Below are 20,242 nucleotides of genomic sequence, written 5' to 3'. Positions count from 1 at the left end.
GTTTGTTTGTTTCCAATCTTGGACACAGAAGTTTGCAGATTTCAGAAAGAAGTAGATTCTAGAAAGCATTCATTCAGCTAACTACTGATTTTTGTCTTTTTTTTTTTTTTTTTTTAGCAGTGCATTGATGTATTTTGTGATTTTTTGGGAGCAGAACTAAAAAACCATTCAGACCCCAGGCTTCCAAGAACTGGATTTTCACTACATGCACTGCAAAGCTTAGATTTTCTAAACAATTAATATTTCCTTAGTTTTAAGACTGGCTAGAATTGTATTGACTCTCCCTGCCTCAAATATTTAATGTTGACATCTACATAAAAATTTTCTAGATTTAAAATTTTGAGCATGAGAAGAGTCATGCTCTTCTAGAGATAAGAAGAAATAATGCTTTTTAAAGTATAAAACAGGCGTCGAGCACCATGAATACAAGGGATTTGCATGGCTTAGGGTCCTGATCTGCATGGGCAGACTTCTATATCTTGACTTTTAGGGTCTACTCCCACAGGGCAGCTTGTAGGATTGAGGTCTATCTGTCTGTCTGTCTGTGCACCTTATCTAACATTTTATGACATGATGAGACTCTTCAGCTCTCCTGGGGCTTCACTTGCATGTATAACTTGTCATCAGAAATTTAAGAAAATTCATGGAGACATTTTTGTTCACTCACTCGTAAATCTAAAACCCACCCCCTTTAAGTGAATGACACATAAACCTCTTCTTAGGCAGTTTTCACCATGTAAATCTAGAAGCACAAATTAATCTTCATTGCAACAAGTAAGATTTATACATAAAATTCATTGTTAGCAATGAGAAGGCAAAATAACCAGAAAAAAAAATCATCCTTATTTTTGTTACATATGGGTAATAAAATTGTATTCATCCATTTGAAAATCATATGCTTTTTCCTCCAAGAGATCTCAGGAGTCTTGATTTTTGGTTTGATTTTTGGTCATAAGAAAGTTCAAAAATACTTTTAATTAATTTTTAATCAGAATTTATAGTACATGTTTAAATATGGATAGACTTAGACCTGCTTTCTGTTTTCCTGGGATCTGTTTATGAAACTAGCAGACATTCTCTGACCAACAATAAAGCATTTGACATCTTGATGATATAGAAGATCATGTATTTGATGGTATTTTCTGTTATGAATTTATATGATGGGGTTTTTGCTTTTTTGTTGTTGGATTTGTGCTTGTTTGAGTTTGTTTGACTTTATTTTGGCTTTTGGTAAGTATTCCAGAAAATAAATTTAAAGCAAAAAGATATTTAAAAGCCTCTGAAGACCCCTTGTAAATACAGAAATTAAGGATAGAAACACTAGTATCTTTAAAATAGTGAAAAGAGTTGTTTGTTGTATTTTACAGTGGCAAGTGGTGGTATCTGTCATTTTATTTTAGAAACATTCCAATTTAGAATTAATTGCACCCTGCAGTTATGCGGGAAAATGCATCTCTCAATATTCAAATGCTCTTGCTATTTATTTTGTAAATAAACTAAAATACTGTGTTCCTGTGTCAGAGAAGATGGTGAATGTTCTCAGTAGATGGCTGTAAAATAAGCCAATCAATAATACAACCTTATTGACAGCAGCCATTATCAGAGCAGTGGGCTCAAGTATGGCAGTAACAGCGGCCATAACTAACTTCATATTGAACTGAGTCCCAGCTGAATCTCTCCAGTGAAATAAGTCTCCAAATAAAAAATACCCTCCCATTCTGAGTTGATTGAAAGACATAATTTTAAAAGGTGGAGCTCTGTGACCTGTTTATGCTATATCTTGGCTCTTCCACATTCACCCTTTGCTTGAGCACCTCACTTTAACCACTAAAAAATATGATCTTAGCTTTCTGTGAAGAACATTAAAGTTACTTCTGTAGTCATCTATCTACAAAAAATATTCAGCAGTGGAACAACTGATCCCTGCCATTCCTTACATCTCTCATATGCTTTGGGAGCTGTCTAAGAAATCTCTACTGTTTAACATTGGAGAAATGGCCATCCTGTGTAATTGTTCTTTGCAAATCTATTTAATTGCAGATTTTCCATCTGTCTTCCTTTCTTCATTTTCCATAAAGAAAATTCCTAATGATAGAAACCATAATACTGGGATAGCATTAAGTTTTACATTACTTCAGTTTATGAAATCACATACAGCTGCCTCTGTAATACCTCTTTGGCAACTTAAGGTCTGCACTGGATGGGTTAAATAAACTGGTATCATTTCAACATACTGAATTTGATTTTTTCAAACAATTTTGGAATTGCTGATACCACAAAAAATGATTGGTCATGATGACTTACCTCAAGTTCTTACAAAGGCAACAGGAAAGTCCTGATTTACATGCCCGATGGAATAAAAGTATAAAATTGAATTTCATGGTTTCAATCTTTTATGATTAGAAATTGGTAAATTCTCCAGTTCTATCAGGTGTAATGCTCTCTTAGTCACATATTGCAAAATGATTCTCATATTGTAATGAGGAGGAAAAAAAAATGAAAAATATGTAACAAAATAAAATAAACATTTTCTTTTTTTTTTTTTTTTTTTACTTCAACCTTTTTTAAAGTAAAAGTAAAAGCAGTGAGGTGGAGAGGTGGAAGCTGAAACTTGAACAGCTTAAGGATATTGATTCATTCTCACTTGACAGGTGGAATAATGGTTGCAGCACTAACCACAGCAATTACAGCATTAAAATGTCAAGAAATTAGAGGTCAGAATAACAGATAATTTTCTTCCTTTTGTCAGATTAAAAATTGACATTCTTTGACAGCACAGGATTTCTGGCTGAGAAAATTATGACAGTTTAACTCATCTTGTACTTGTAAGGCAGTAATTGATAATGAACTTTACCATGACAGTCTTCTCCTGTGGAGAAACATGACAGAACATCCCTGGTACAAAGCCTGTATCTCTTTTTAATATGTAAACAGTAGTTATATTGGACTTTAGATGTTATTTGGAATTGTCTTTACTGTTAGTTTACATCATAATCCAAATCCTTTTCCACTAGATAGACTTGGCTGACTTCAGGGAATTGATGCTGAGAATGCTAATACAGAAAGAGCAATATAGGAAATATGGTTTATTTATAGTGCTTTGGTGTCACGGGTCCACTTCTTTGGTAAAATATAGTTCGTCCCCTGGTTTCTTCCAGAATATCTGTAAATTTTAGGAGCCCCTTTCTTCCCCAGACACCTGGAAATGGGGGCTCTCAAAAACCCATTGAGTTGTGCTTTTTCGAGTTAGGAACTTGTATAACACAGAGTGCTGTGGCTGAAAGGAAACAAAACAGCCATACTGGCCACTAGAAAATGCAATAGATGAGACAAAATTACTTTTACTTATTACTGTCTTAATTTAATGCCCTGTAGATGAAACACAAAATAATTAAGTGGACAATTTAGTGCATAAAAGGCTAATCACATGTAGTACTGAAAGCACATCTACTTGCAGAAAAGTACTATTTGGGGGTTTTTGATTTTTGGGTTTGTTTGGCTTTTTGGTTTTTTTTAATCATAGCCAGATCTCTGCTTATTTATTTTTTTTTACACTTTCACCTAGTTTGTGATTAGAAATATTTTGAAAAAAAACATTTCATCTTTCAGTTTGCTTTGGACTTGAAGCTAACTTTGTATCAGCTGTGTGTTGAGCTGCAAATCCAGCTTAGTTTACTGCAAATTCAGTACAATGACTTCCCTGTGACTGTTGCATCTTCACCATTCGCTTGCATCTCCCCAGTCCATCAGGAATTATTGCAAGAGTGTAGTAAAGCAAGGCAGTGTGAACCTAGTAGGCTCAGATATTTCTCCTGAGCACCTGTCAAGATACCTGAGCATACTTGCAACTCACACAGCAAATTGAAAAATTATTAAAATTGCTGGTGTTTGACAGGCAGTTGCTGTGCCCATAAACTAATCCTGGTAGGACAGTTTTTCTGGCAGCTAACAGAGCATATGGCCTATGCAATATTTATTTCTTTGCTGATGACTTGATATTTAGCATATTTAAATAATTTGAAAAGTCATAATGATGTGGTGTTCTTGCAGTGCTTTTCAGCTACCCTCATTTCTGGGTAATATTTTTCCTCTTATATTTTCTTCTGTTATCTCTTTCTTTGATCTGACAGGAATAACAAAGCATCCCTCTGGATCTGCTATAATGAAATATGCCCACAGGAAGCAGAGTAGATCACATCAGTTTTCACTTCTTTTTTTTTCTCTTTTTTTTTTTCCCCTCCTTGCTGAAACACTTTTTGCTACTACAGAGGGCTGACATGATAGGGCTGTCAAGACTCAGCAAGATAGATATATCTTTAACAAAGGGAGCTGGAGTTCTAGCCCTTCCCCAGTGACTGAACCTGGCAAATTTATGAGGAAAAAATTAACACACTATTCTAATAGCACTATATAACACTTGCAAGGTAGAGCCAGCCCTTTCCACCAAGTGCTTGCTCTTCCTTTCTCTCAGAGTTATTGCTATTTATTCTGATTTCATTTTTAACTTGTAAAGATTTTTTTTCTTCTGGGAGCTGTTTCTTTGATGTGACAAGAATATCAAAACCACCCCTATGGATCTGCTTGATTGAATTGTAGCCACAGCACTGGCCACTTATATGTTCACTTGTATTTAATTGCCTCCATACAAGGGATGGTCTTTGCTTCCTTTCTAGGAGCAGTCCTGTATAAGCATGAATATGTATTATGGTGAAATTAGTTGGAAGCTGCATGTAGTATCTATATCTGCTTCTTTCAAAGTTGGGTTAAGGAATTCAAGTAAAAGCTGTCATCAAAGAAATAATTTTCCTGTATGCTAAGGGCCCTATTCTTCTCTAAGAAATGTGTATTGAATTCTGCTGACTTTTGTCAAGAAATCTCCTTCTTATTCCCAAATAATGTTTTTCCTAGACATAGAGAACAAGGATTTTTTTTTTTCCAAATTTATACTAGTTTGGGGGGAAAAAACCTTTATTATTTTGGACTATTTTTGGCCTGTGTGTTTCATTGCATTACGAGATTATCAACAGAATATTAATGGATTTTTTTAATGTTGCACTCCAGGAACATGTATGATATAATATAATAATTTGTATGTCCTTCTTGTGAGTTTCAGAGCTCTGTATCATTCTCTAAGTGGAAGAGCTTTTATTTGCTGTTACTTTGTTATGATAACCCTCTGTCGGTCAAGAAGCAAAACACAGGGACTTTTTGAGGTTAAGATATTTACTTCTGTAGGTAAAGATTCCTGTAGAAGACACAAAATATAGGAAAATTCATATTAAATAAGAATATTCAATGAAGAATATAAATTGCATGAGGTCAGTTACCACACAGTAATTGCCCAATGTATAGACTTCTACTTGGATAATAATGTGTACACTTCCATATGTTTGTTGTTCAGAGGAAAGGGCTTTCAGAAGGTATTTGCTTCAGAACAACCAAAACATTTTGATTACGCATCCAATTTAACTATGAAATTACTTTTTGGGAGGACCTACCTACCCTAAGTAACACAAGCCACTTATGACAAGGAGCCAAGAATCATATTCTGATCCATAGGACTCCATGTTTAAAAACATCCTTTTACCATTGTTCAAAACAATTATCCACAGTTAGATTAATGATTGGTTGTGATGTCTTCAGTTAATGAATATATTAGAGGTGAGAAATAGTCAGTATTTCAAAGAATCTGTGATGATCTGAATTCATGAGCGTTCCTGGATCATGCCATTACATGTTTATGGGAATTCAGAACCTTTTCAGAATCAAGAAAAGACACAGTCAAAGTAAAACAAATGGCATTTGTTTGTGGCATACCAGTGGGGTTTTTGTCCAAAATGGCCAATTAGAAGGTTTAGGCTTTGTTTATTATTTATTATACTTGTGATTAAAATGTTCTTTATCCAGGCAGAGCTAAGCACTGCCTCTAAACGAACACCACCAGCTTTACACTGAGCATTCAAATGGAAGAGCTGATGGTAACTTACTGAGCTGATGAGACATGAATCAGCCTATTTATTACATATTTCAGATCATTCATACATCAAAGGAATACTGCAGTGAGTTTGTAAATAACTTGTATTCCAGAAAATACCTTCTAATACTTCTACCTACTTGAAGTATTATTTGGAATAAATTGTTTTTCCCATTCTCATCTACATTAGAAATTCCATGTGCATTTCAAACCCTGGAGTCTTACCCAAACTGAGTTTAATGTTTTGCCAATGTGAAAAGAACATTAACCACAATTGCTCTCTTTTATTGCATAAATATATAAAATATAGATCTTGTGCACGAAAATTTCTTCTTTATTGTCTGGGTTTGTTGGTTTTTTTTTTCTCCATATGGATGACAGGTAACAATTATTGATTTTTAAAATTAGCAACAAGCATTTTCACATACACTTAAAGTAATGTTTTATGCAAGAGAGAGAGATGTGGTAAAAATTACTGCAGCCAATTGTAACAGAAATAGCTGGAAGGGGCTTCTTTTTTCCTATTAGCACAGATTTCAGTTGTATTATGCTGTCATTACCTCAGCATAAATTAACCATTATTCAAAACATTTCCCACAGAGTAGTTTATTGGAACAGATATTACTCAGTCTAAGTATCTAGTCATTCACTTAGAAGGATGCAAAGCTGAGCTTTCTAAACGTTTTAAACATATTGATAATGTGCCTGTTTAATGCCATTCTGAAGCCTGTATACAGTATATCTATATTATTGTTTTCAATTTATGTCAAGAACAAAGTGAAGTTTTGAAGAATGTGTTCTGGGAAATAATCCAAACAGAATTATTTCTTTATAAACTAAACCCTGCAAATAACTGAGAACATTTATTTTAAATGTAACAGTATAACCTTGTTCCAAAACTGAAATTCTAATATACACTGAAACCTGATGAATACTGTATGTGACACCTTTCAGTATGTACGTTTTACCTAATTCTCCATCAGTCCTTTTTCACATGTGAATTCTGAAGGTTTGCCTGTTCTCTGAAATAGATCTTATGTCCTGCAGTGGATAAATTGAAGGTTGGCAGATGGCTGGAGCCTCATCCTAAGCACAATTTGTAGTAAAGATATAGGCTTTCAGAATCTCAGTACACCTTTTTAGGGTGAGAACAAGACAGATTTGTGATAGAAGGATGAAGCTGAGAGCAAAGAGATAAGCCTGAATTTACTTTCTGTTCAGATGAAAAATGAAACTACTAATGTTATATTGCCACATTCTTTACTTAATTTTATTTCATTAACAAGAAAAGATTTTATTCAAGGGGGTTTTAGATTTCTTTTTTGTCAAAGCAGAAGTAGATCATGAAGTCACATTTTTCATTTTGTATAGTTGTATGTTTATAAAAAAAGAACAAAAGACGCATACTAAATTTGTGCTAGATACTTTGGTTTGCTGAGCCTGTTCTACTTTCCAAGCATTAAAAATGTCTTCAGTCATCATGTTTTATTCCAATAATAAACCAGAAGAAAAAAACATCACAGCTAAAATGCATTCTTTGATGATTAAGCACCCTTTCCTCTTTTATTACTGCCCAGCTTTCAGAAGGCCTGTTCTGCTGTTTGCTCCCCTGTTTTCCTCATTTTCTTTTGTGTTTTCCTGAAGGGGAAGTTTTCAGTTGTAAAAATAAGTAGAAATAAATATGATGTGTATGTTCTGCATCATGGCTTTCTGAAACATGTGTAAGTCATTCTTCTGGCAGCAAAGATCATTAATTTTTTGCGGTATTAATAACATTTATTTTCCACAACAATCATATTCTCTAGACTTAATCTTATACCTTTTTTATTTACGTCTACATAAAAGATGGGAGTGTCCCAGCAGTTCAAAAGATGACCTGCTTATGATTATCTGAATTCTTGTCAGCTACTGGTCAAATTGCTGCAGGGTCTGAACAGTTGCTAATAGAGCCCCTTTCTTTCAAGTTTTGGTTAAACTTTCTCATGGTGTGTTATTTCCTATGTGGGTGTACCAAAAAGATCTCAGAGAGGTCAGGGAAGAGCATCCCAGTGATGAGAATACAGGGAAGACTGACTTAGGGACAGGATTTCAAGAGCTTGACAGAAAATAAGAGTCAAAGCAGATGTGTGACAGAAAGGCAGGAATATGGAGAGATGCTTGTGCCAGCGTGTACAGAGATGTTGTTAGGTCTAGTGCCAGATTAACTGGCACTTACAGGGTCAAATTCAGATGTGAACGTTTACACATAGTGGCAGAAATTTCCAAAGGTCTGTAGGCTATAATTTGACTCTCATAAGAGGTATTGTAGAAGCCTCATTAAATGGATCACCTCTAATTAGAGTGAGCAAACTCTGTGAATATGGATTTTTTGGAAGAATGTACAATGTGGGAAGATGGAAAAAGCGAGACTATTTTCACCTGTATCTTTTATTCTGTTATGTTTTGTTGTGGTGATAGCTTCAAGCATAACATGAAAACAACTGCTTTTTAAGTAACTGCATTAACCTGTGCCTCCTTTGATTACATTAACTTCCATTCTATGTTACTGTGATTTTTTTTTCTGTTTTAATTCAGTATATATTTATAAATTTTTAATTTCTGAAAAATTAATGTAGAATTTGGTAGAATTAATGTAGAATTTGACGATGCTTAAAGTAAATTTAGAATTTGGCTTTTTTAATTGATACATTATGTATGAAATTTTTTCCAGACAGTCAGGTCTTTGGAGCTCTTCATTGTTTAAGACCATGTCTGAGTCATTCATCCTTTGGTGATTTAAGTAGACCAAAGTCAATGGCATTAAAATTTGTGGTCAGTAGGTGTCCTGACCACCTACCATGTATAGATTGCTATCCAGCAATCTATCCAGCAAGCATAGTTTACTACAGTTCCTACAACCAAATCCAGTTGCATGTAAATGACTCCAAGTCACAAAAATCAAATATTGTCCTAAATACTCACAGTCCTTTTTTATTTCCTATATTGCCAAATTTGTCAGGAGGTGACACAAAATGTGTGGTAGTTTTACAGAATAGAATGCAAAAATATGTGTATTTCCTAAGACAAAAGGAGAGTATAGAGGAGGGGAACGTAACTGAAGTGGAAGAGTAAGGAAAAAACTTGAGACTTTTTCTTATAAAAAGGATGAATTCAGTTGATGGACAGAAAAATCATGGAAGAGGTAGAAGTATTGATGCATTTATGTTCTTTAAAAAATCATTCCCTCCCGAACTAAGCTTGTCATTACAGAAACTTTACTTGCATTTATTTTTATTTTTCAAAGGTTCAGTTGTTAATTTTTAGAGGCTCACGATTTAGCTGTTAAAATAAAAAGCATAGTTAAAATCATCTGTAAGTATGCACTGTAAACGCTCTTAGTTACAAACCAAAATTAATTAGATAAAAATAGATGAAGTTTCAAAGTTTCAGTAATAACTCCTACAGGTATTACTGTTGTTATTTTAATGAATAGGATGCCTATGCTTCTTAAAAGACTCTGTCCTCCTAAAAATGACAATTAAAAACTTACAGTGTTTCAAACAAAACAAAAGATGAGGAGAGTTAATAAATAGAATTAAACCTGATGAGGTCACAAAAAAATTTTCTATCTGCACAGAGTAAAATTTTGCAGTGTGTAAGAAGCAGTACACTATTTGGATGACATAAGCATCTCTCAAAACCATGGGAAATAGGCCAGTACTACTTCCTTGGCTTCAATCCCAATTACTCCCCAAGGACTTAACAAGACTAGGGTGCTTGTATTTTATTCTCATCCTGGTTAGTTTTTCCTTTTTCTTCTGGCAGCTGTGTGGGAAGCAGCAAGCCAGGCTCTTTCTGCTTCTGTGACCATTCATGGCTCATGAAATAGTCATCCGTCTTAAAAGTCAGGGATCCTTCAGAATTATTCAATCCCAGTGTTTCCTCAAAAATACCACAGTTTTTTTCACTTGCTGCATTGGCCTGTTGAGAGCTGTGAGGTTAGGCTGACTGCTTCTTCTTTCCAGAACAGTCTGTGGAATATGGACAATTATGCTCAGTTTTGCTGTTTTGTCCAGGCTGCACTTTGCTTCATGTATTTTTCCCCAGGAGACCTTCATGAAGAGTAGAAGTTTCTTGCTTCTGCCTCAATGGAAAGTAACAAGAAATTTTTCACAAGTGCCTTTTCTCTTCATCTTTACTCCTGTACAGGATCTGGAGCTTTATTATTGTAGGACTATGAATGTGTAATACCACTGTCTTCATTTCCACAGAACAACTAGTTTCTGTTTTCAGGTCAGCATTCTGGTCAGTGTAAATGATCATGGATCAATGATGTGTGGGTTTAAGATCTTTTCAAAATTATTTTTAAATAATAGAACCAAAACAATATCAAATTTTGTCCAGAATAAAGTCTTGCATGTGCCATAGAGTTTAACTGGACATGTCAGGGTGGGCAGCCTCTCTGTCTGAAAGAATTAATAATGAGGGATGGAGAGGGAATGGAATTGCATGGGAAGGTTGGCATTTACACAACTCCTGTCTTCTTGAGGGAAGGAGCAGGATAAGACAAACAACAAAGAGATGAAAAGGACAGAATAGACATTTGGAGCTTTTGTTGTGGAGGAGGAGGAAGAGAGAGGTTGGATAGGCAGTCACTGGGAACCTTATGGAAATGAATGAATTACCATACGAACAGACAGCTCTTGGTATGGTTAATGGAGAGAAGTTATATTTGTGGCCTTCCCAAAACTTTATGGGATGTTTTAGTCTTGACCTTTGGGACTTATTTTTTAACTAGTGAATTCATTGAGATATTGCATAGTATAATCTAGTTAGGCATTTCTAAACAAAAGCCGAGACCATTTTACGTTCTTTTGACTTGTAAAATTTAGCAGACTTCTAAATGCTGTTGTTGGTGTATTGAAAAGTACTACTGGCGATTTTTAGCCTGGCACAGCTGGAACTTAGTCCTTCTTGCTGTTACACACTGCCTTTCACATGTGGAAACAATTGTATCATCCCAGACAGAAGCAGCAGTTTTCTATTTCTTTAAAATGCCTCTAAATTTTAGTGACTGCCAATTAAAGGATGATAATGACAGTTTGGTTTTTTTTTTTTTAATTCTTTTACTTTATCTTTTGTAGACTTTGAAAATCTGTAGTGGCTCCAGTGAGAACCTGTATTTAAAAATTCGGAAGACTTTTATTTCTTAGTCAAGAAAATGTAACAAATTTATCTGTGCTTTAGAAAAGCCTTGAAATAACTATTCATTATTGGATGCAGTGCACTTAGAATCCTAGGAGCCTTTTTAAAAAGCAGTGCATTTTTCATAAGTTTCCTCTGTTTAAAAGAAAACAACAGACAACCATCCCTAAGATCTAAAAATATGAATTAAGATTTCATCATCCTGGCTTGTATTTCATATGCAAAAGTGAAAAATAAATTAGTTAAAGGATGACATAATGGAAACACTTGGCTTAAAAGCAAAGACTCCTGAGTAAGAATGACAAGAAATATGTAAAAGCTAAGACTGTAATGGTAGATTTTTTTAAAAAAAGAAGACAGAAAGATGCAGGCAAGAATAGCTTCTAAAGGACTGTAAGTAACAAGAGGAGCTTGAATTTCATAAAACTTTAAACTGGCACTACAAACTCAAGAAGGCAAGAGTTTGGGCAGACTAGAACATAATGTTCAGAGTCAGGTCTTGCTAAGGCCTAAAAGTGAGGACTTAGTAACAGGAGTTATCCCATGGGAGTCACATTGAGGAAATTAATCTGGTTTGGTTTGGTTTGGAAATACAAACTAGAACACATCTGCAGTTTTGTATGTTGTAATGCTTTGATTACCATCCTATAAATGAGTAACACAAAGGAGTAGTATCAAAAGGGAAATTCCGTGTTGCAGGTGTACATTTTAGTAATTTGCATTCCAGAATAAAGATGTCAAACAGAAGTTTGTTCCATAGACCCAAACACCAGATGTGGAAGATCATCTAGACTGGCCTCTCAGCCAACAATTCACGTGGAGCTTTTTCCCATTTAGCCTTTTGAATCTTTTGACCATTAGGGTTGGTGTCTGAATAATGAAGAGGATATGGAAGTGTTTCCTTATATAGGTAGAGTTTAGGTGATAAGAAATTCTTTCAGACAGTCACCTTAAATATTTATAATCCAAAAAAAGCAACATTTTTTTTTTTGTTTTAAAAGAAATTAATGAATGTCTTTGGAAAAGATGAAATTGTTTTGTCAAATTGAGAGGAATCCTTGTTTCTGAGGTTGCTCATTAGATGCTCATTGGAAAATGATTTATGGGAAATTTTCGGTATCTAAAAATAAAAATTCCTGGTTGCCTAGGTTTCAAAACCTTAACTAGTTATGTCATTAAGTTACATATTTGATGAAGTATTGAATCATGCTAATATATCTCTTACAAATTAATTTAACAGTAAAATACTTTTTAATCTTTGTACTGAGTAATTAAAGATCAAAGGAAGCAACATTTTGTTTTGCAAACTTAATACAGATTTGGAAGAGTAATGATTTCATTTGGCATGACATCAATGAACACAAGAGTTTCAGTAAACATTACCGATCTATATGGGACAGAAACAACTACAACATAAGAAATACAGTAGTTCAACTGAAGACAATAATGGCATGAAATGAGAATAATACAATGGTTTTTATGTGGTGGATGACCTCATTACTCTCTAAAGCTACCTGAGGAGGGGGAGAGGAGAGGGAGAAGCTGAACTCATCCCTCTGATTTTCAGGGACACGTTAAAATGGTTCAAAGCTGTGCTAAGGGAAGGCTACGCATAACATTAGGAAACTCTTCTTTGCTGAGTGTGTGTGTTTGGGACAGACTTCCTAGAGAGGTGGCCAATGCCTGAAGTCTCTCAGTGTTTAAGAGGCATTTGTACAATGCCCTTAACAATGTTCTTTGTCTTTTGGTCAGCCCTGAAGTGGTCAGGCAGTTGGACAAGACGATTGTTGTAGGTACAGTCCAATTTAAATACTCAAGTCTAGGCTAGACTATAAAAAAGAGGAAAAACAAAATTATCCTGAATGAGTTTGTAAACAAAATTATGAATAAATATATTAATTTTTTAGTTCTGGGATATATTTTGGGGTTTGCAGAGCATGAACTCTACAAGCAAAGGGATGCTCCCTATTTGCCTTTTTATACAGGCAAACTTAATGGAAGAAAAGGCTGATTGTTTGTCATGGACTGGGAGCAAGACCCACATTTTAAAAAAAATATCAGAGCTGTAAAAAGAATGTGATGAAATGAACAGTGTGGCCTGAGGAGCCCAAACAATAACACGGACCTTGTCAGAAGAATTTTGAGTCAAATCTTTTTACTTAAGAATAGAACAGATATTTTTTTTAAGGTTTTAGTGTAATTTTGTTATATATATATATTTGATATAACTTTGCTATATTAGTGCTAAATTCCTTTGTCCCAGGCAGCGTTTGAAGGGACAAGAATGAGAAAAATTATAGTATTTTTCTTTTCCTTCTGGTATACTTAGGAAGGGAGGGGAGTACTTAATTCCTTGATATCAGCCCTTTTCAGCCTAAGGAAGTTCTCCATGATTTTCAGGGGAATGAAAGCATTTCTGCTCAGGCATGTGGGAGCTTTACTAGTGAGAGAATGCATGAAAGAGTAAGGAACAGTTGTAGCAAAACCTGTCCTGCCTGCAGGATATTCGCCTTTATGGTATTTTTGCTTCATCTGCTCTGTTTTTGTTTGTGAGATGTATTGAATTTATTTCCCACTTGCAGTTCATTAACCAAATGCTTGCTTAAGCTGGCAGAGTGTTTAAAATGTGTTTTTTTTTCTCATGAGAGTCATATTGCAGTAGCAGGGGCAAGGATGAGGGAGATATAAAGGTGAGAGAGAGGAAACTAGGTATTGCAATTAGTACCCTCATGAGGTAAATGTGAGAGGTAATAGGCAGCACCCCCTGAGACAAACAAGATCACCGATGTGATTTGTGCCTGTAAAGAGAAAGGGGGATCTTACCTTTCTCATTCTCATTCCTTACATAGCACTGTCTCTTTTCACGGGGGAATGAGGAAGAAGTTCAGGGATGGACAGCTCTGGGGGGAAGCTGAAGGTCAGCTTTGAGCTGTTGGTGTTCTGCTAGGGAGCCATTTAATTGCACACAAGATCCAGTGAGATACCTCCTGTGAGGGGAACGAGCTTAAGGATGCCCCTTCTCCATCGTTAAATTAATAAAGTAGTGACCTGTGGAGAAAATCCATTTCAGTGCCCATCTTTCAATCCCTTGAGTATCCTGATTAAATAACTGACTGTACTGAAGCCTCCAGAGCAGTTGAGTCATTGTTTGTGTTTAAACTACAGCACTTCTTTCTTGCAAGCATACAGTAATAAAATGGAATTCAATAGTCTTAATCAACTTACCAAAAATCCTGAAGATATTGGTGCTGCTTAACATCTGTAGATGCAAAGAAAAAAGCAATATCTCTCACCACTCATACAAAACAAAAACACTTCAAGCTGTTTATGCTACCCACCAAAGGGCTGTCAATCTTATTTGCTGTGAAGAGGACAGTGCTTGGGGGCTGTTGAGTGTGCTGGCTGCGCAGGAGGGAGAGTACATAAAGAACTCCTGTGTTTACTTGGATGCAAAAATGAATTGAACTTTCAGGAACGGCAGTGTTGTTTGACTACTGTTGTGGTGCATATTTCTCAAATGCCTACAGATTTTCACTCTTCATTGGACTCAGTCCCCATGCACAGGGGATAATGGATTAGAGAAAAATTTCAATATGATAACGAAGGATAAAACACACTAGGATTGGGGGAAGTAAGTAAAAAAAAGAAAGTAATAAAAAACATAGAGAAAAATAAAAAAAATTAAGAAAGTTTACTGATCATTGTGGTAATCAGTGACAATTAATAAAACAAGAGTACTTCACACAAGAATAAAATATTTTCTATCTGCAGCATGGTTTGATTTTTAGGAATTTCTTTCTTCCCTTCATGATTTATAGTAAAAGTGCTCATGCTTTTATGTTTCTTGTGTTAAATAAATCACCAGGCATCTCAGCAAAGGGGATTTAAAAAATGAAATGGACTATTAATATCTGCATTTCTAAAGAACCTTTTTAGAGAAAAAGTGTGTTAAAAATAAACTGGTTCATGGCTTACCCTTTTTGCAGATGTCTGTCAGCAAGCAAACAACACCTTGATTTCTGTGATGTTTCAGACGAGTCACTTCTAGCATTTGCATTTAGATTAGGACTGTGCTTCTGAAATGAATATGCCAACCACCCCTATTTGCCATGCTTTCATTCAAGCTGCAGAGCAGCTTTGGAGTGTGTGAATTGGCTCCCAAGCCACAGAAGCTGAATGTTCCAGGGGTGCAGCTGGCAGAGCTCAGTCACTTTTGGGGTCTGCAGCCCCCGGTGGAGCCAGCCTGGCCCTGCTGTGACTTGTGCAGGGCTTCCTCAAGAGGAACATGGCTTCTTCTCCTTGGCATGCAGTGATTGAACATGTGAATAGTTCAAAGCTGCATGTGGGAAGGTATGGATTGGACAGTAGGAAGTATTTCTTTACTGAGAGATTGATCAGCCACTGGAAGAGGTTTCCTTGAGACACGGTTAGTGCCCTGAGCCTGTGAGTGCTGAAGAGGCTTTTGGACAGTGCCCTTAACAACATGCTTTAGCTTTTGGTGAGCAGTCAGACATTGATCAGGGCGATCACTGTAGGTCCCTTTTGAAAATAATCTTGTCTCTCCTCTCCTCTCCTCTCCTCTCCTCTCCTCTCCTCTCCTCTCCTCTCCTCTCCTCTCCTCTCCTCTCCTCTCCTCTCCTCTCCTCTCCTCTCCTCTCCTCTCCTCTCCTCGAGTCTCCTCGAGTCTCCTCTCCTCTCCTCGAGTCTCCTCTCCTCGAGTCTCCTCTCCTCTCCTCTCCTCTCCTCGAGTCTCCTCGAGTCTCCTCTCCTCTTCTTTTTGCTATGCATCTCTGTTTCTGTTGTTTCACTTCTTCCTGGTGGAGACATTGCCTTTGACCACTAAAAGTAATTTTTACACCTAAAGAAACAGAGTGCATTATTTAGAATGGACATAAATAATATAATATATATAAATAATAGGATTATTTAGAAACATACTTGTATTTATTTAAATTAGAATTAAGAAATAAACCCAGATACTTCAGTAGACTGAATAGTGAGCAAAGCAGATGTATTGAACTCTTAATTCCATGGGAAACTGACACTAAGACCTCATCCTCCAGGATGCATCCCAATGTCCTTGTGAATGTGCAGTCTACCGTTAAGCATAAAAATTTAAACCAATAAATTATTGTCTTTTAGAAAAATACATTGAGGATATTGATCACTGTATTATTCATAAGATTTGATTATCTGATATATTACTTCTTGAACAAAATGTATGCAAATATATAATAGATATTTTTAGATTGGTTTTAAATGACCATTATTAATTTCTATAAAGCTGTGTTTTGTTTGAGTGTATAAATTAGCTTACAGTGTGAACTTCAACTAATTTTAGACTTGGAATTACCAGCAAGTTTGCAGATTTTTTTTTTCCTCATTCTGGCCAATTATTATCAAATAGTATGCTAAGGGCCATTTTATTTTTCTGAATACGTGATCATATCCTAACAACTACTCCCTGAAGTGTCTGGAGTACAAATCTCATTTTATGTGTATTAAAAACAGTAGGGAATCTCAAATCAGCTCACTAAATAGCTTTTCCGCAACACCTTATTGAGGAAGAGAAAACTAATATAATTGCTAGTTTGCTGTTCTGAAAGCTTTAAATCTGGCAGCCACTGAATTCCAAGCTTATATTGTTTCTGCATGAAGGCCATTTGAAGGTGAAATGAGAATAAACTTGATTTTATTAAAATTTGTATTAAATTGACTAGAATGTTTGTCTCAGGGAGTGGTGTTGCACTTTGCAAGCAATACTCAAGATCTGATGGGAGAAAATAAATTGATTAATTAGAATGAAATGTTTAATACCATTAAATAAATCTAAAGTTTGATGATATACAGCTCAAGAAAAACGGTGGTGTACACTTACCAGTTTTCAGATTAGATTTAGATACAGCCAGACTTCTCTTGTAAACAAATCAATGTATTACATTATTATTCACAGATCTGTTTTGTACCTGCTTTCCATTTTGTGTCAAGTTATCTGATAGGAAGCAGCATTAGGAATACCCTTGGGCCAGTCACTTTATCTCTTTGTGCTTATGTTTATCTTTTGTGTTAAGTTTTGATGAGGTTTTCCTGTCCTTTGTGAGCACTGTGAGCTCCAGAGAGCAATACCAGTGGTAGCTGTGCACAGCAGTGGTGCTGTGCAGACTATAGTCTCAGTGCAGTAGCTAAATGTTATGGGTATTTTTTAATAAACATTGTTTAGTTTCTTTAATGCCTCTAAGAGGTGTCAGTTTTACAAATGGAATTTTGACTGAAAAGGATAATATTACTATCCTTGGGGTGAGGGACAGGTGGTTGTCCTGTAAATGGAATCCAGAAAAAATATTCCCTGAATATCAAGGTCTTGTTTCTGCATTGGTTCTGGTTACAAAAGGACTTGACATTAACTTCATTTTTTTTAAATTATGGGAGTGTAGAGTATGTGAGTGTTTACCAGCACATCTTCAGCTGTAAAATAACAGCTGCTTTTGATCGTTACATTTTGAGTGTCCATTCCTCATAATCTGAAAAAATCATGTGAGTTTGTTATTGTATTCTGCTTCCCTTTCTGCTCCTCTATTGCCTCCATTAATCTACTTGAACTGAGAGGGAAAGCCAGCAAAATTTATTTGTGCAGAATTTACAGGCAAACAATCAGAATTTGCCAAGATGGGACAACATGAAAGTAAATGTGTAAATTACAACTGGATTGCATTGAAAAAAAAATTAATAATTCATTTCAGTGCTCCTGTGAGAGAACATAAGTATCATTTAAGGGATCATTATATGGGGTAGGAGAGGAAGATCAAGGTTTTTTTCATTATTGCTGCCAAATACAATTCACACTCTTATTTCAACACAGAATTCTTTCAGAAATTAGAATTAAATTAACCTTGATAATTATTTGAAAAAAAACCTGAAAAATGGAAATTACTTTTCTGAAAATATCAACAGATATGTGTGGGAATAGATATTACACTGATATATACTGATATTGTTAGTATTTGTAATTTTGAAAATGAAATTCACAAACAGGTATAATTCCTTTCCCTTCTTCTCACCTGGCAAATCAGTTCTGAAGTACTGAACGCAATAGAAAATACCATCTTCATGTGACTTGAAGTGAATATTGTATTCCTGTATAAAAAATGTTTGCATGGGTAAAGGTATTTACACATTGTGTAGAGATACTGCTCATATGGTACATATAGATAGCTGCTGTATGGACCTATACACATATATACACATATGCCCACACAAATGTGTTGGTTTTGTATAAAAGTCATCTGTGATTTTAAATTAATCCATCATTAAATGATGTTAATAAAACCTGAGATGCTCACAGGTTCCCAAGAAACAGTCTGTGCCTTGGAGGCTGAAGTTCACTCTGAATTAGTCAACAAACAAGAAATCACCTGTACCAGTATAATTACAGCATCAAATGTGCTGGGGCTACAATCCACTGAATGTCCTTCAGCTGCTTGACTGGACTTTGCATTAAGTTTCTTTTTCAGCAAGTGCTTTTTTGTGGTATTCCATTATATACCTGTCAGTCTAGGGCATTAGGAGTGGTGGACATCAGTGACCTGTTAGGAAATCTCTCTCCGACATCTGTTCTTACATCTATACTGCGAAGTGGAGGAAAGCACAGATTGGTTTGTACGAATGACAAAACATGTACATTAAAAGGATTCTTCTGTATCCTGAAGTATTTATGGTGCTTCTTACTGTTCTATGTCTGAAAGAAATAACAAAATTTACCAAGATAGTAATGTTTCTGGTGAGTTTTCATGTTAATTCTGAGTAGGCAATGAAAAATTCATAAAGCTCACAAGAAAAATATTAAGGGTCAGTAGTTCAGGCTATAGTATATATATGGGTACATAATGCACTGTGCATTTCAAAATCTGACAGTTTGGTTTTCTATGAATGCTTTATTCTCAATTTTACAAGGTCAAATAAAATAATACCTGTCTGAAATATAAGGAGTATTCTCTAACAGTATTGTTTCTACAAGCAGCAATCTTTTTCCAAAGTTTTTAAGAATATATTTTAGATATATTTTTGTTTGAATTAACTGCTTGAGTAGCAGAAGCATTTCAGTATATGTGTTGTATTCTATTACCTAGAGAATTAGTCAAGATTTATTCTGAAATTAGACTTGTCTGAAAGAATGCATTTAAATTGCAAAGTTTTCACTTCTAACTCATGAAGCCTGAAAGCCCATGAAAAAACACAATAAAATTAAGGATGAAATAAATATTCAGTGAATGTATGCAAATTGGAAAGATTTCTACATTAGTCTTAATGTGCCTGACAAGATTTGTTTCTGGCATTTTTTTTGTTTCCACCTACTAATGTTGTTGAAATAGTACTTATTTATTTTTTATTATATTTCACACGTAAATTTTATTTCTCAGTTTTCTTTCCTTTCCCCCCATTTAAGATTCCAGAGGCTTATTTTATTAGAGATCCTCATACTTTCCTCCTTACAAAGGACTTTATTAAGGTATATATGTTCTTTTCTGTGCAAAAAAAAAAAACCCCAAAAGCTCTCTCAAGACCTGAACTGCATGTCCTCACAGGTTAACATTTTCACATATAACGCCAGTTACTGGAGATGAGAATGGTTAGTTGGTTAACTGAAGCATGCTTGAAAGGAGAAGCAAAGCTTGTCTACAAAATACTAACACTTGGATGAGTCTGCAGCCTGGGAGGAGAGCACCGGGTGAATTTTCTGGACTTTTTTCATGGCTGACTTGGGATATGCCTGCATTGTCACACAGTGTGTTGACCTCTCTCCTTGACGCATATTGCTCCTGACAGTCCCTCTCCTTTGCCCGCAGGCCATGGAGGCGCAGATACAGAACTTTGGACAGACGCCATCGCAGTTGCTCATTGAGCCCCATCCACCTCGGAGCTCTGCCATGCACCTGGTGAGACATGACTGCTGGCTGGGAATGCATTCCCTTTGAACCTTAGGATCCCTTGTAGGTCATAAAGTGCTCATTAAAGCAACGCTTTTAATGGCCCCCATTGCCCGTGCAGCCATACTTGCTTCGTGTAGCAACAAATCATAGGGCTCTA

At 35.6% G+C, this 20,242-nt stretch overlaps 1 protein-coding gene across 8 annotated transcripts in view; it reads left to right on the top strand.

The window, feature by feature from the left end:
- NBEA (neurobeachin) overlaps window positions 1-20,242 on the top strand; it is a 460,815-nt gene that overhangs the window by 416,662 nt on the left and 23,911 nt on the right. For all 8 annotated transcript variants that reach the window (XM_088067905.1, XM_088067892.1, XM_088067894.1 and 5 more), the window contains one exon: window positions 20,002-20,091. In XM_088067905.1, the coding sequence (XP_087924031.1) occupies window positions 20,002-20,091 (90 nt within the window). The remainder of the gene's footprint in view (window positions 1-20,001; window positions 20,092-20,242) is intronic.

This window comes from Pseudopodoces humilis, chromosome 2, assembly GCF_049639895.1.
Source record: "Pseudopodoces humilis isolate 2021_Gansu_Grassland_sample_001 chromosome 2, ASM4963989v1, whole genome shotgun sequence".
In the NCBI taxonomy this organism is placed as follows: Eukaryota; Metazoa; Chordata; class Aves; order Passeriformes; family Paridae; genus Pseudopodoces; species Pseudopodoces humilis.
This window is presented reverse-complemented; position numbering and strand designations above follow the sequence as displayed.